General features: G+C 44.2%; 1 protein-coding gene across 5 annotated transcripts; it reads left to right on the forward strand.

The window, feature by feature from the left end:
* The first annotated feature begins 203 nt into the window (after positions 1–203).
* On the forward strand, positions 204–15,591 carry LOC140914879 (interferon-induced protein with tetratricopeptide repeats 5). Of its 5 annotated transcripts, none has more exons than XR_012160026.2 (4): positions 204–379; positions 8,971–9,407; positions 11,136–11,302; positions 12,893–12,962. XR_012160026.2 is itself a non-coding variant. In XM_073353786.2 (4 exons), exons 3-4 carry the CDS (start codon positions 11,146–11,148, stop codon positions 14,331–14,333), a joined length of 1,473 nt encoding a protein of 490 aa, XP_073209887.1. In that variant the 5' UTR covers positions 286–379; positions 8,971–9,407; positions 11,136–11,145; the 3' UTR covers positions 14,334–15,591. The 5 variants fall into 5 exon arrangements, 3 of the variants coding, with proteins under 3 accessions (XP_073209889.1, XP_073209887.1, XP_073209888.1); XR_012160025.2 differs by having other exon boundaries at positions 206–379; positions 11,136–11,307; positions 12,893–12,978; XM_073353786.2 differs by having other exon boundaries at positions 286–379; positions 11,136–11,177; positions 12,893–15,591.
* The last annotated feature ends 1,502 nt before the right edge of the window (positions 15,592–17,093 follow it).

A 17,093-nucleotide genomic window follows, 5' to 3' on the forward strand; every position in this document is an offset into this window, starting at 1 on the left:
TGGAGCCTTAAATTTTTATATTAGGAAGGACTGCCTGAACACTCTGGGTTATTATTGCCTTAGTCTCTGTAGCACAGTTAAATCAGTGGCATAAAGCCAAATGCGAACAGAAGAAACAGATCGAAGTCCCTTAAGTTTCAGTTTCCCTAGCAGCAGCTAGTTCAGCTTTTCTGTTATGCGTTCGGAGAGCTGTGCATAGGTTTCACTTTCTAGTTTCCATTTACTTCACTAAACTGCTGAGGAACAGCCCATGTCACATGATGCTGGAATGAGTATAAAAGGGAGTAGAGGAACAGTAGCCAGCAGTCAACATCCCAGATTAGTAAGAAAAGAGGCCAAGCTGCATTACAACAACTGATCATCAAAGCAAAGCCATGAGGTAAGTAAACAACAGCAACTCTGAACTGTGCTGTTTTCATAGAAATGTAGAGCTGGAAAGGACCTTAAGAGGTTGGCCAGTCATCTTGTCCAGTGGTTCTCAACTAGGCATACGTGTACCCCTGGGGGTACACAAGAGGTCTTCCCGGGGCACATCAACTCATCTAGGTATTTGCCTAGTTTTACAACAGCCTATATAAAAAGCACTAGTGAAGTCAGTACAAACTAAAATTTCATACAGACAATGACTTATTTATATGTCCCTATACATCACACTTATAAAATTTATTTATTTTAAGGATATGTATATTATTTACATTATTATAATATATATATTAAAATGAGAAGCATGTAATTTTTCAGTAAGTGTGCTGCGACACTTGTATTTTTAGGTCTGATTTTAAGTGAGGTGAAACTTGGGGTACACAAGACAAATCAGACTCCTGAAAGGGGTACAGTAGTCTGGAAAGCTTGAGAGCCACTGATTTAGTCCATCCCCCCGTGCTGAGGATATGTGTTTCTTTCATATGAAAATTCTAAATTTTAATTTACTTGAGTTTAAGTAGTTACCAAAAGTAAGCAATTGTTTTACATGTTAATTAAACTGAGGACTAGATTAAAGTGATGGTATTATTGGAAATTTAATTCTGTCAGTTCCAGATGTTCCAGCCTCAAACCCCTCTCCATTTTCATGGGTGGAATTTACACCCACAGAGCTTGTGCCCACAGTTCACTGTTGCCACGAGTACTGTAGGGTCAAGTGGATGGCTAAGTAGATGATTTGTGCTCTCAAATCAGGAAACTAAGCTTCTAATTACTACTATTGTGGGTGGAACCAGAAAATGTGAGTACAATTTTTGTGCTGCAAACTGATATCCAGAAGTTGGTCTCCTTTTCTGTGGTATCTGGAAAGAGAAAAGGAGTACTTGTGGCACCTTAGAGACTAACCAATTTATTTGAGCATGAGCTTTCGTGAGCTACAGCTCACTTCATCGGGTGAGCTGTAGTTCACAAAAGCTTATGCTCAAATAAATTGGTTAGTCTCTAAGGTGCCACAAGTCCTCCTTTTCTTTTTGTGAATACAGACTAACACGGCTGTTTCTCTGAAACCTGTGGTATCTGGGGGGTTTAAGGAGTCTCAAAGCTTTTTTCACTAATATTTTAAAGGAGAAAACTCCAGACTTATGATGATTCTGAAAGTAACATCATTTAATGCTTATGTGCTGAAAAGATGTTTAACCTGCTGTAACCGTGCCTTAGAGAGTCACAACTGAGGATGCCAAATTCAGGACGAACTACTAAGAAATAGGGCAAACACCCCAAAACTGGTGGTTATTCTTTTATAAGATATACCAGACCAGCCACAGAAGTAAACGTCTGTTTCACCACACTGGCTAACAAGAAGACATAAAGGCAGTTTCCTCAGGCACTCTAGTTCTTATCTCTGAATCCAGTGTTTTTGTGGTGATATGAGTGGTTCTTTACAACCAGTCTCATGAAATAATAGGTTCTTCTTCTCCCAAGACCCCAGTGATCCAGATTGAATTCCGCTCCATCACCCCAAAGCTCTAATAGTTCATTTTGGATCCTCTTCTCCTAACCTCCCCACAATTTGCTAATAGGTCTTTCAGTGTTAATCTTTCAGTGGTCCCCCAGTCAGGGCACTATCTCAGGACTCAGGAGACCTGGGTCCAATTCACTGCTTTGCCACAGACTTCCTGTGCAACTCTGGGCAATTCGTTCAGTCTCTCTGTGCCTTAGTTCCCCATCTGCAAAAAGGGACAATAGTCTCCACAACCCCAACTCATCTTTCCCTTCCCAATCCTCCAGTTGTCCCCTTGCTCTCTCTCCAGCACCTTCAGTATGCATGATTTTGCAATTGGATGGCAACACATACATTGGCACACAAGCTGCCAGATCGTCTGTGTTCCGGCAGAGTTCTGCCAAGTAACAAATAAGGATTTGATTTAGGGCTCTATTTTGTTTAAGCTATACAAATATTTGTTTGTGGAGCTGCAGTGTTGTGTAGAGTTTGTTTTGACTAAGATTTAAAGGTGTGTTGTCAGCCAACAAGTTTTAACACGTTCTAAAGTGCTCCTATGGACAAGGCAGTATGGACTTTAGTACATGCTAAGCTGGTCAAGTTGAAGCTAAAGGGTAGCCTAGGCTTCAAGTTGATTGGTTTATCACTTGGTACAGTCTACAGTGGTGTGTGTACACTAAAGTTCTAGAATATGTTAATTATAATATGTTAGCTGACACACACGCCTTTAAATCCTAGTTAAGACAAGGCCTGAGAGTCTAGACCCCCTTGGTTTCTTTTTCTGCTCCTAGCTAGGGCAGGGTGGAATTAGGGGCAGATTATCAGAGCTAAATGAGAGGAGAGCTCAGAGAAGGGATCCCCAGGGACAGATGGGTGCAATGTCAGAAAGAAAATAGTGGGAAGCAGAAGCAAGGCAGCATGTGTGCCAGGATAAATGATCAGGCAGGAGTACTGACTTCTGTTTCATATTAGTACCACTCTGTGAAGAGTACACCAATTTGTTCTTTTTCAAATGGTCTCCCAACAACTACTACTTATGAAAAATAAAATAAAGATAAGGAATGGGAAAGAGAGTGTAGCGAAGACTCACCAGTGTGGTGCCTCCTGCTGGTCATCTTGGGAATTAGCTCAACTCCAGCTCCAGGGGGCCTCCTGATGGCTGGTGTCTCGCCTGCTGCAGGCCCCCCATGTCCCTTCCAGACCCCAGAGCCCTTTCCTCAGGGTTCTTCCCACTACCCGCACTCTCTGAGTCTCCCCTCCCAGGGGAACCCCCAACCTTCTACACCCCCCTTGCCTCAGTAGCTACTGCCAGTTGTCATCTAGCCCCAGCTCACTGGGGCAAACTGCAGTCTGTCATGGCCACTCATCATTGGCAAGGAGGTTGGACCAGCTGCCTCTGCTAACCCTGGGTTGCACCTCAAAGCCCCAGTACCCGCATAGGCCTTTATCAAGGCCTCAGCCTGGGGAGTTACCAGGCTGGAGCTCCCCAGCTCCCCTTGCCCTTGCCATTGCCCTGCTCCAGGTACCCTATTGCCAGGCAGCTAGGTCCTTCTCTCTCCACAGCTAGAGAGAGAATCTTTTAGCTCCTGGCCCCCAGCCCTCTTATCAGGGCCAGCAGGGCCCTGATTGAGCTGCCCACACCTGTGATCAGCTACTCACTCATCTTCTCCTAGATGTTCTCACTTCTTTTTTTTCAGGAGTGGGGTAACCACCCCGCTACAGAGAGCATTCATAGAAATGTACCGTCTTTTACACATTTATCCATTGTAGGTTGCTGGGTGTTAACACTTTTGACAATCAGGCCATTTATTTCAGTGTCTATATATGGATTTAGAAGCCTAAATTTAGGCACCTATTTTTAAAAATCTTGTTCCCAGTTTCCAGTTCTTTCATAACTTATTACTTTACCCCCATCCACACCCAATATTCTCCTACCTTGGATGAGTCCACAGGCAAAGGAAGATCTGAGCAGTGTGTCATGGAGTGGAAAATAGAGAGCCTCAAGCAAAGTCACTGTTGCTTGAAAGAGCAATGAGGCCTGCATGACTGAGTGCAGGCAGCTCTATTTTTCCAGCTCTTCAGCAGCTGTGTTCCCCCTTCCATATGTTAGTGTACATGGAGCTACTAGAAAAATGGAGCTGTCCACACTCTGAAGAAGCTCCTAAATGCAGAGGCTTCTAGTGCCGCCAGATCATACGGCTGGCCATTATTGACTTATCTGTCTGAGGGTATGTTTACGTTATAAATACTATAGTAGCATAACTGCAACTGCAGCACCGTAGTAGAGATACTTACTCCAGCGATGGAAGGGGTTCTTTCAGCACTGTAGTCACAGGTGCTGGAACATGGGTGCAGGGGGTGCTGCTGCTGCACCCCCTGGCTTGAAGTGGTTTCCATTATAAACAGGGTTTACAGTTTGGTTCAATGGCTCTCAGCACCCCCGCACCTCTCCAAGAGGCAGTAGATAGGTTGATGGAAGCGTTCTTCTGTTAAGAACATAAGAACAGTCATACTGGGTCAGACCAAAGGTCTATATAGCCCAGTAGAGGCAATGAACAGAACAGGTAATCATCAAGTGATACATCCCATGTCACCCATTCCCAGCTTCTGGCAAACAGAGGCTAGGAACACTGGCTAATAGCAATTGATGAACCTGTCCTCCATGAATAGGAGTTCCTTTTTGAACACTTTTTTTTTCAGATGCATGGACTAAAAATTACAGATGCAGGCATTATATAATGACACACGAAGAGAAGGAGTTACCTCACAAGTGGAGAACCAATTCGATCAGGGTGGATGTAGTCCATTCCCAATTATAGATGAGGAGGTGTCCATTCGAGGAGAGGCAGAGCTGCTTTTGTAATGAGTCAGCCACTCCCAGTCCCTATTCAAGCCCAAATGAATGGTGTTAAATTTGTAAATGAGTTTTAGTTCTGCGTGGACTCCTCCTGACGGTCGAAATGACAGACTTCTACATAAAGTGCTTCTGCAGACATGCACAGCCTGAAATTGTGAACAAACAGCATCACTTGCCTCATAACCTCAGCCGTACAGAATGCAATGCCATCCACAGCCTCAGAAACAACTGTGACATTATAATCAAAGGGGCTGACAAAGGAGGTGCTGTTGTCATAATTAACAGGTTGGATTATGAATAGGAGGCTGCCAGGCAACTCTCCAACACCATATTCTACACGCCACTATCCTCTGATCCCACTGAGGAGTACCAAAAGAAACTACACCATCTGCTCAAGAAACTCCCTGCTACAGCATGGGAACAAATCCAAACGGACACACCCCCAGAGCCCCAACCAGGGGTATTCTATCTGCTACCCAAGATCCATAAAACTGGAAACGCTGGATGCCCCATCATCTCAGGCATTGGCACTCTTACAGCAGGATTACCTGGCTATGTGGACTCTCGCCTCAGACGCTACGCTACCAGCACACCTAGCTATCTTTGAGACACCACTGACTTCCTGAGGAAACTACAGTGCATTGGTGATCTTCCTGAAAACACCATCCTGGCCACCATGGATGTAGACGCTCCTTACACCAATATTCCACATGAAGATGACTACAAGCTCTCTAAAACAGTATCCCTGATGAGGCCAAAGCACACCTGGTGGCTGAGATTTGTGACTTTGTCCTCACCCACAACCATTTCAGATTTGGGGATGACTTATACTTTCAATCAGCGGCACTGCTATGGGTACCCGCATGGCCCCACAGTATGCCAACGTTTTTATGGCTGACCTAGAAGAATGCTTCCTCAGCTCTCGTCCCCTAGCGCCCCTTCTCTACTTGCGCTATATTGATGACATCTTCATCAGAGGGACCCACGGGAAGGAGGCCCTTGAAGAATTCCACCTGGATTTCAACAATTTCCACCCCACCATCAACCTCAGCCTGGACCAGTCCACACAAGAGATCCACTTCCTGGACGCTACAGTGCTAATAAGCGATGGTCACATAAACACCACGCTATACCAGAAACCTACTGACCACTATACTTACCTACATGCCTCCAGCTTCCATCCAGAACAGATCACACAATCCATTGTCTACAGCCAAGCCCTAATATACAACCGAATTTGCTCCAGTCCCTCAGACAGAGACAAACACCTACAAGATCTTTATCAAGCATTCTTAAAACTACAATACCCACCTGGGGAAGTGAGAAAACAGATTGACAGAGCGAGAGGGGTACCCTGAAATCACCTACTACTGGACAGGTCCAACAAGGAAAATAACAGCACACCACCGGCCATCATGTACAGCCCCCAGCTAAAACCTCTCCAGCACATTATCAACGATCTACAATCTATCCTGGAAAATGATCCCTCACTCTAACAGATCTTGGGAGGCAGGCCAGTCCTTGCTTACAGACAGCCCCCCCAACCTGAAGGAAATACTCACCAGCAACTACACACGACACCACAGAAACACCAACCCAGGAACCAATCCCTGTAGCAAACCTTGTTGCCTACTCTGGCCCTATATCTACTCTAGCGACACCATCAGAGGACCCAACCACATCAGCCACACCATCAGAGACTCATTCACCTGCACGTCTACTAATGTTATATATGCCATTGTGTGCCAGCAATGCCCCTCTGCCATGTACATTGGCCAAACCAGACAGTCCCTACGTAAAAGAATAAATGGACACAAATCGGACATCAGGAATGGCAACATACAAAAACCAGTAGGAGAACACCTCAATCTTCCTGAAAATTCTATAACAGATTTAAAAGTAGCTGTACTTGAATAAAAAAAACTTCAGAAACAGACTTCAAAGAGAAACAGCAGAACTAAAGTTCATTTGCAAATTTAACACCATTAATTTGGGCTTGAGTAGGGACGGGGAGTGGCTGGCTCATTACAAAAGCAGCTTTGCCTCTCCTGGAATTGACACCTCCTCATCTATTATTGGGAGTGGACTACATCCACCCTGATTGAATTGATCTTTTCAACACTGGTTCTCCTCTTGTGAGGTAACTCCTTTCCCTTTATGTGTCATTATATAATGCCTGTATCTGTAATTTTCACTCCATGCATCTGAAGAAGTGGTGTTTTACCCATAAACGCTTATGCCTAAATAAATCTGTTAGTCTTTAAGGTGCCACCAGACTCCTTGTTGTTTTTGTGGATACAGACTAATACGGCTACCCCCTGATTTTTGAACCCTGTTATAATCATGGTCTTCACAACATCCTCTGGCAAGGAATTCCACAGGTTGACAGTGTTGTGTGAAGAAATACTTCCTTTTGCTTGTTTTAAACCTGCTGCCTATTAATTTCATTTGGTGACCCGTAGTTCTTGTGTTATGAGAAGGAGTAAATAACACTTTCTTATTTATTTTCTCCGCACCCGTCATGATTTTATAGACCTCTATCATATCCCTTTTAGTCGTCTCTCTTCCAAGCTGAAAAGTCCCAGTCTTTTTAATTGCTCCTCATATGGAAGCTGTTCCAAATCCCTAATAATTTTTGTTGCCCTTTGCTGTACCTTTTCCAATTCCATTGTATCTTTTTTGAGATGGGGTGAGCTGATCTACACAAAAAGTATTCAAGATGTGGGTGTATCATCAATTTATATTGAGGCAATGTGATATTTTCTGTCTTATCTATCCTTTTCCTAATGATTCCCAACATTCAGGTAGCTTTTATGACTGCCCCTGCACAGTGATAATCCTGAGGGCATTCTGCACCAAAAAATTTAAAATTCTGCACACAATATTCTAAAATTCTGCAAAATTCTGCAAATTTTATCAAATAAATGTGGAGGCTCCAGCATAGCACTGGGGAGCACAGGCCACTGGTTGCACAAGGGAGGGTGATTACTGTGCAGCTCCCACTTCCTGGGACATGGACTCAGTGGTAAGGCTGCACTCAACCCTGACACAGCGCATGGACCGGGCATGCCCCAGAAACCCCTCAGAGCCCTGCCCCTCCGTGCCAGGTTCATCAGGTGTGAGCAGGCAGGCTCACAAGATAGGATCCAAGTGAGAAGGGGCTTACCGTGGGGGAATCCAGGTGTGGGTTGAGAGGGTTCGGTGTGTGGCAATCTGGGTGCAGGCAGCTCAGTGGGGTTTCCAGGTGTGGGGGGATCTGGATGCACAGGGGCTTCATGGGGGTTTCTGGGTGCAACAGTAATGGTACTGTTCAGGGGGGCCTGGTGAAGGTAGTTGGGGCTCAACAGGGCAGGTCTGAGTGTGGGTGGGGCTAGAACTCTGCAGGGGTGTCTGGGTGTGGGGGGCTCAGTGGGGAGGGGGGTCCAGATGCTGGGAGAGTGGGGCTTAGTGTGGTTGGGATCCAGGTGCAGTGGGTTGGGGCGCAGTAGGGTGGGGATCTGGGCGGTTCAGATGCAGGGGGAGTGGGGCTCATTGGGGGGGTTCTGGGTGTGTGGGGGGGGTGAGGCTCGGCAGGAGAGTCTGGATACACAGGGGTTAGACAGATGTGGGGAGCAACTCTCTGTACAGTGATCCATCCCACTGCTGCTGAGGAGCAAGGGGTTCAGGAAGCATGGGGTAGGTGGGGGAGTTTGCAGAGCTTCCTACAGGTGGGGGAGAAATCTGAAGGTGGGTCTGACCTGGCCCCGGACACCGTGCAGGGGAAGAGGAAGTCCTGTCTTCCTGAGTCCAGATGGAACTAGCAGCTGAGCCTGGCGCAGGGTAGGAGCTACCAGCTGTGTCTTCCCCAGTCCCGCCCCACAGTGATTTATCTCTCTGCCAGCTGCCCTAGGCACCCAAAACATACTTTTGGGGAGGGTTGCATGACCGCTCTTGTGGCTTCTCTTTGCTTCCCTGAAAGAAAGTTCATTTTTCTTCAGGGAAACAAAGAAATCCTGCTCATGTGCAGTGGTGCAGATTTCCCCCAGGGGTAACATTGAGTGGATGTTTTTAGAGAACTGTCCACAATGACTCCAAGATCTCTTTCTTGAGTGGTAACAGTTAATTTAGACACCATCATTTTATATGTATAGTTGGGATTATGTTTTCCATTGTGCATTACTTTGCATTTATCAACAATGAATTTCATCTGAAGGAATTGGCGGCTGTGATTGCAGAGCCACTGGCCATTATCTTTGAAAACTCGTGGCGAACCGGGGAAGTCCCGGATGACTGGAAAAAGGCTAATGTAGTGCCAATCTTTAAAAAAGGGAAGAAGGAAGATCCTGGGAACTACAGGCCAGTCAGCCTCACCTCAGTCCCTGGAAAAATCATGGAGCAGGTCCTCAAAGAATCAATCCTGAAGCACTTGCATGAGAGGAAAGTGATCAGGAACAGCCAGCATGGATTCACCAAGGGAAGGTCATGCCTGACTAATCTAATCGCCTTTTATGATGAGATTACTGGTTCTGTGGATGAAGGGAAAGCAGTGGATGTATTGTTTCTTGACTTTAGCAAAGCTTTTGACACGGTCTCCCATAGTATTCTTGTCAGCAAGTTAAGGAAGTATGGGCTGGATGAATGCACCATAAGGTGGGTAGAAAGCTGGCTAAATTGTCGGGCTCAACGGGTAGTGATCAATGGCTCCATGTCTAGTTGGCAGCCGGTATCAAGTGGAGTGCCCCAAGGGTCGGTCCTGGGGCCGGTTTTATTCAATATCTTCATAAATGATCTGGAGGATGGTGTGGATTGCACTCTCAGCAAATTTGCGGATGATACTAAACTGGGAGGAGTGGTAGATACGCTGGAGGGGAGGGATAGGATACAGAAGGACCTAGACCAATTGGAAGATTGGGCCAAAAGGAATCTGATGAGGTTCAATAAGGATAAGTGCAGGGTCCTGCACTTAGGACGGAAGAACCCAATGCACAGCTACAGACTAGGGACCGAATGGCTAGGCAGCAGTTCTGCAGAAAAGGACCTAGGGGTGACAGTGGACGAGAAGCTGGATATGAGTCAGCAGTGTGCCCTTGTTGCCAAGAAGGCCAATGGCATTTTGGGATGTATAAGTAGGGGCATAGCGAGCAGATCGAGGGACGTGATCGTTCCCCTCTATTCGACATTGGTGAGGCCTCATCTGGAGTACTGTGTCCAGTTTTGGGCCCCACACTTCAAGAAGGATGTGGATAAATTGGAGAGAGTCCAGCGAAGGGCAACAAAAATGATTAGGGGACTGGAACACATGAGTTATGAGGAGAGGCTGAGGGAGCTGGGATTGTTTAGCCTGCAGAAGAGAAGAATGAGGGGGGATTTGATAGCTGCTTTCAACTACCTGAAAGGGGGTTCCAAAGAGGATGGCTCTAGACTGTTCTCAATGGTAGCAGATGACAGAACGAGGAGTAATGGTCTCAAGTTGCAGTGGGGGAGGTTTAGATTGGATATTAGGAAAAACTTTTTCACTAAGAGGGTGGTGAAACACTGGAATGCGTTACCTAGGGAGGTGGTAGAATCTCCTTCCTTAGAGGTTTTTAAGGTCAGGCTTGACAAAGCCCTGGCTGGGATGATTTAACTGGGAATTGGTCCTGCTTTGAGCAGGGGGTTGGACTAGATGACCTTCTGGGGTCCCTTCCAACCCTGATATTCTATGATTCTATGATTCTATGATTCATCTGCCTTTTTGTTGCCCAGTCACCCAGTTTTGTGAGGTCCCTTTGTAACTCTTCGCAGTCTGCTTTGGGCTTAACTATCTTGAGTAGTTTTGTATCATCTGCAAATTTTTCCACCTCGCTGTTTATCCCATAGGCGCCAACTCCTTGGGTGCTCCAGGGCTGGAGCACCCACGGGAAAAATTAGTGGGTGCTCTGCATCCACAAGTAGCCACACTCCCCTCCCTGCCCCACCCCCACCTCACCGCACCTCACCTCAGCCTCCTCCTCGGGGAGGAGCGGGAACGTGGCGCACTCAGGGGAGGAAGTGGGGAAGAGGCGGGGACAGGGAGTTGGGGAAGGAATCGGAATAGGGGCAAGGAGGGGGTGGAGTTGGGGCGGGGACTTTGGGGAAGGGGTTGGAATGGGGGCGGGGCAGGGGAAGGAGGAGGAGGGCAGGGATGGACTCAAGGTAGGGCCAGGAGCAGAGGGGGGTTGAGCACCCACCGGCACAAGCAGAAGTTGGCGCCTATGGTTTACCCCTTTTTCCAGATCATTTATGAATATGCTGAACAGTACTGGTCCCTGTACAGACCACTGGGAGCACCACTATTTACCTCTCTCCATTGTGAAAACTGACCATTCTCTCCTACCCTTTTTCCTATCTTTTAACCAGATACTGATCCATGAGAGGACCTTCCGTCTTATCCCATTACAGGTTACTTTTCTTAAGAGCCTTTGGTGAGGGCCCTTGTCAAAGACTTTCTGAAAAAGTACATTGTGTCCACTGGATCACCACTGCCTACATGCTTGTTGAGCCCCTGAAAGAATTCTAGTAGATTGGTGAAGTATGATTTCCCTTTACAAAAACCATGTTGACTTTCCCAACAAATCATGTTCAACTGTGTGTCTGATAATTCTCTTCTTTACTATAGTTTCAACCAATTTGCCTGGTACAGAAGTTAGGCTTACTGGCCTGTAATTGCCGAGATCACCTCTGGAGCCTTTTTAAAAAATTGGCATCACATTAGCTATCCTCCAGTCATCTGGTACAGAAGCTGACTTAAATGATAGGTTACATACCACAAGTAGTAGTTCTGCAATTTCACATTTGAGTTCCTTCAGAACTCTTGGGTGAATACCATCTGGTCCTGGTGATTTATTATTGTGTAATTTAATTTGTTCTAAAACCTCCTCTAAAGACATCTCAGTCTGGGACAGTTCCTCAGTTGTCACCTAAAAAGAATGGTTCAGGTTTGGGAATCTCCCTCGCATCCTCTGCATTGGTGAAGACAAACGTAAAGAATTAATTTAGTTTTTCTGCAATGGCCTTACTTCCTTGAGTGCTCCTTTAGCATCTCGATATGATAGTCCAGTGGCCCCACTGGTTCTTTAGCAGGCTTCCTGCTTCTGATGTTGGCCTAGCATTATCAACTTTGGCACTTAGGTCATCTTAACTACATCTCTCGGGGGTTGAAAAATTCACCCTAAGCAATGTAGGTAGTTGACCTTAGTTTTAGGTGTAGACCAGGCCTGAACAACATCCTAGCCCCAGACAAACAAATAAACAGAAGTGTGCAGATCTGGTATAACATAGCCCAAATGAAGTGCAAACCAATTTAGGCCTCATGCCACTTTTCTATCCTTTAACTACCCACTAGGGTAACATAATACAAGATAATTTAATCATACAGAGTAAATATGATCCAACATGGACGAGAAAAAAAATGCAAAAGCAGAAACACTATAGAACAGAATATCAACACAGGAAACATGAAATTAATATTATATTCCCAGATAAGAGTAATGTGAAACTGAAGAGAGAACTTAAGTGTAGAGAACATTACAAAATGATGTAATGGTTACCCAAAGTAGCATTGCAAACCCAGGAAATTCAGTGTTAAGTTATCATCGAAGAAATCCAAACTTGTTAAAATATGGAAATATACACTTAGGTTACCCAAACTCACTTGCTGTAATTTTTTTTGTAAGCCTTTGTTTGACGGTCTTTTTTAGGCAAACATTGGCATTTGATTACAAGCTCCAATATTACATTGGCTTTTTTGTATAATCTGACACTTTCATGAATTCGCTATATCTTTGATACAGTGGTTTACATGGGATCAGAGTAACAGAGACAATATGAATAACCAGTTGTGTTCAAATCTTCAGACCTATGCACTCCATATCTTTGGTTTCTCAAAGTATTGTTCCCTGGTTAGTGCCACTTGTGATGCACCCTCTCTCTGAAAAGCATCTGTAGAGGGGACATTATTGCTATCTCACTAGTTAAGATTGGCAATATTGTTAATTAAAAACAGAGGTACAGAAAAGCAAAATAGAAGACAGATAATTGTCCTCTGGGGTAAAGAAAGTTTTAATCTGAATCTCTTCTTCACAAAGGCTTAAACATGCTTTTATTTTTTCCTCTAGCAATATTTCCAAGAATTCGCTAAAGGCTGTCTTGCTGCAACTTGAATGCCATTTTACATGGACGTTGCTGAAGGATGATGTTGATCTTGATAACTTAGAGGAGACAATTTGTGATCAGATTGAGTTTCTAATCACAAAAACCAAAATCACTAATTATAATCTGCTAGCCTATGTGAAACACATGAAAGGCAACAGTGAGGAAGCTCTGGAAAGTCTACAAAAAGCTGAAGGAGAAGTTCAAACAAATCATGCAGATGAGGTTGATAGGAAAAGTCTTGTTACCTGGGGGAACTATGCTTGGATCTATTACCATATGAACAAACTTCAAGAAGCTCAATCCTACATAGGCAATGTGGAAAGCAGCTGCAAAAAGCTCGCAAGTGCATCTCGCTATAAGATCCAGCTCCCTGAGATCTACTGTGAACAAGGGTGGGCACTATTAAAGTTTGGAAAAAAGTATTACGAAAGAGCAAAGAAATGCTTTGAAAAGGCTCTGGCAGAGACACCCAACAATCCAGAATTTAATTCTGGCTATGCAATTGCCATATATCGCCTGGAAGATTTTCTTACAAAAGGCTCTTCTGGTGAGGACTCATCACTGGAACCTTTAAGGCGTGCAGTAAGGCTGAATCCAAATGACACTTTTGTTATGGCACTTCTTGCACTGAAACTTCAGGACATAGACCAAGTCGAAGAAGGAGAAAAGTACATCAAAGAAGCATTGCAAAAAACCCCAGATCTTCCCTATTTATTGAGATATGCTGCAAAGTTTTACAGAAAAAAAGGACTAGTGGAGAAATCACTGGGGTTTTTGAAAAAGGCATTGGAATTTACACCAACCTCTGGTTTCCTGCATCATCAGATAGGTCTTTGCTACAGAACACAATTATACAAAATGAAAAAGGAAACAAAATATCCACCTAGAGAGCAGATGGAGGAACTGATTCAATTTGGCATTTTTCATTTTAAAATGGTGGTAGAGCAAAAATCAAAGTTTATGTATGCCTATATTGACCTAGCAAGCATGTATGCAGATGGCAATCAATATCAAGAAGCAGAAGACACCTTTCAAAAAGTATTTAAGATGGAGAAACTCACCTGTGATGAGAAGCAACAACTCCACTACCGCTATGGACGCTTTCAGGAATATCACAAAAAGTCCGAATCTGAGGCCATTAATCATTACACAAAAGGGCTGAAAATTGAGAAAAACTCGCATGAAAGAAACCTGTGTAAATATGCTCTGAAGAAATTAATAGAAAGGAGAATTCAGAGAGGCTCTGCAGATGCTAAAAGTTTGGGTATTCTTGGACTTATTCACCAACTGAATGGGGAGAAGCCTCAAGCAATTGAGTGTTATGAGAGAGCCCTGGCACTGGAGCCTGATAATGAAGAATACTTGAGTGCTCTCTATGAGATATGGCTTTCCATAGAAATCTAAAGCTTCTAACAGCTGGCAGAGAATCCATTTCTGTAACCACCCAAATAAAATTTTTATTTCAAACTGTATATGATGAAAGTTTGTCAACTTCCTGCATTATTTATAAGATAGCCTGAATTCCTCATTTAGGCAAAACTTGCATTGGGATTAGGCCTATAGTTTGGACGCTCTTTATTGGCATGTAGTGCAGACTTTGTAATCCTAGCAGTTAATGTGTAATCTTGCGTCCTCTCTCCCCTGTAAAATAGCTATGTTTATGTTGATAACAAACATTATTCTGCAGTGCTTGAAGTGAAAGTGTAACAGATAGCACTACCTGCTGGTGATCATGTAAAACCTGGAAAATGATGTTTTCTAACTTGCATATCACCAAGAGTATGATTGGAGAAAACATATAATAGTTATCTATCTTTTGACTCAATTTAAGAGCTCTGTAAATATCTGTGTTTGTGTTAATTTCTGCTCTTAGATACATAGCTTCAACATGAATCATCAGAACATGCAGTACACTGGGAAAAGATGAGGGTTAAAATTTATCAAGAGTCTCTTAGTTCATGCTCTTTCAAGACATCAGATAATTGAGTGCATCCTCCTATGAGGGAAGGAAATACTAATGATATGGACTGGATACTACTGATGCGTTTTATAATTTTGGACAGGGTGGATTTATCTTGTTACTAGGATGCACACTTTGGAGCTATATTCAAAATTCAGTATGGGGCCATGGACTTTTGTGAGTTTGGGAGTCTGTAGGCTTGCATAATTGACTGTGTTTGCAGTAATTGTTTAACCATGAAGAAAAAAGAGCCCTGCTTGTATCTTTTTTCCAATGAGAATCTTATAAACCATGTACCATTTGCACTTTGCTGTATTTTTGTAAATTATTAAACTGCACTAAGTCAATTAAATTATGCTTTGGGAATCTGTCTGTAGACCAACCCTCACATCTGTATGTAAAAGCTACTAAAATGGCTATTTAAAGCATAGCAATAAAATTCTGATCAGATGTTAAGGAGCCAGAGATAAAGCCCCACTTGATTTCCTGGACTGCCTGCAAAGCTAGTTTTCGTAGTTTTGCACTGAACCATTGAACTGTGCATAGAGAGCATCTTTCTAATTCAAGTACATTCCACAATCTTGGGTATGTGCACATGGGTAGAGGGACGAGAGGACATAAGGGGTGAATGCAGGAGGAGGTGACGGAGCATTGGGCACAGGGAAAGAAGTTTGACAGGGCATGCGGGAGGGGATAACAGAGCACAGGGTCCAGACACATGGAGGAGAGGAATGACGGAACACAGGGCATGGTTCGCATAGGGTAGGGTGTGACAGACCACCGCACACAGGCGCATGGGGATGGGGGTGACAGGGCACAGTTGCACGAGAAGGGCAGTGACAGAACACGGGGAATGTGCACCAGGGAGAGAGGAGTTCTAGAAGACAGGTTGTTTTTAAAAAAGAAGAGGAAGGTGTGGAGAATGTATTCCATCTTGTGAATTGCTAAGAAGAATCTAATTGGCTTAGGACTGATGGCCAAAGGGCAAAGCTTGTACAATGTGACACTTTTACATTCCATTATTGTATCTTGGCCAATGGGATGGCATGCAATGCTCCATGTAGAAAACATACTACATTTCCAAAGCAAACCCCTTTAAGACTTTGTGAAAAAAGTAAGAGCTATTTTTCAGGACCAATTAGATCTTCACTTTTGTACATTTCTATCAGACAGCAAGCACCAGTCAAAATGCAAAAACCCTCCAGCAGTCACATTAAGTGCCCAAATCACTCATGTTGTTAGAAGTGCTTCACATAGTCAGTCAAAAAGAAAAGGAGGACTTGTGGCACCTTAGAGACTAACCAATTTATTTGAGCATGAGCTTTCGTGAGCTACAGCTCACTTCATCAGATGTTTACCGTGGAAACTGCAGCAGACTTTATATACACACAGAAATCATGAAACAATACCTCCTCCCACCCCACTGTCCTGCTGGTAATAGCTTATCTAAAGTGATCAACAGGTGGGCCATTTCCAGCACAAATCCAGGTTTTCTCACCCTCCACCCCCCCACACAAATTCACTCTCCTGCTGGTGCTAGCCCATCCAAAGTGACAACTCTTTACATAATCAAGTCGGGCTATTTCCTGCTGCAGTTTCCACGGTAAACATCTGATGAAGTGAGCTGTAGCTCACGAAAGCTCATGCTCAAATAAATTGGTTAGTCTCTAAGGTGCCACAAGTCCTCCTTTTCTTTTTGCGAATACAGACTAACACGGCTGTTCCTCTGAAACCTGTCAAAATAGTCAGTCAGTTATCCAGGAATAAATATTACTCATCAAGGGTGTGAAACTCTGGCTTCAGATGCACATGTGGAATTCTCACTCATTGCACTGGCAGCTGTGTTATTGGCAGGTGGGGTTGGTCTCTAGGAAACACAAATGAAGCCAAAGGGAATTTACAATGTGATTTTGGATCATGAAAACCCCCTTTCTGACAAAATTTCTCACAAAATTGATGTCTCCCATCCCATATGCACACGGTCATAAAAGGGCTAGAGAAGTACACTTCCACCTCTTCTCTCTGAAAAGGCGGGGGAGGAGGCCTTTCTTGCTTTTTATAACTAAGGTCCAGATTTTCTCCTCCACTTCCAAAAACAAAGGCGACCCGGAATGGGTGGTAGAGGTGGGGGAGGGACTCCCTGTGGGAGAAGATAAAGGGGGTGGAAGGGAGGGGAAGAGTGTCACATCTACAGAATGATCTAT

Source organism: Lepidochelys kempii, chromosome 7 (genome assembly GCF_965140285.1).
Source record: "Lepidochelys kempii isolate rLepKem1 chromosome 7, rLepKem1.hap1, whole genome shotgun sequence".
Taxonomy (NCBI): domain Eukaryota; kingdom Metazoa; phylum Chordata; order Testudines; family Cheloniidae; genus Lepidochelys; species Lepidochelys kempii.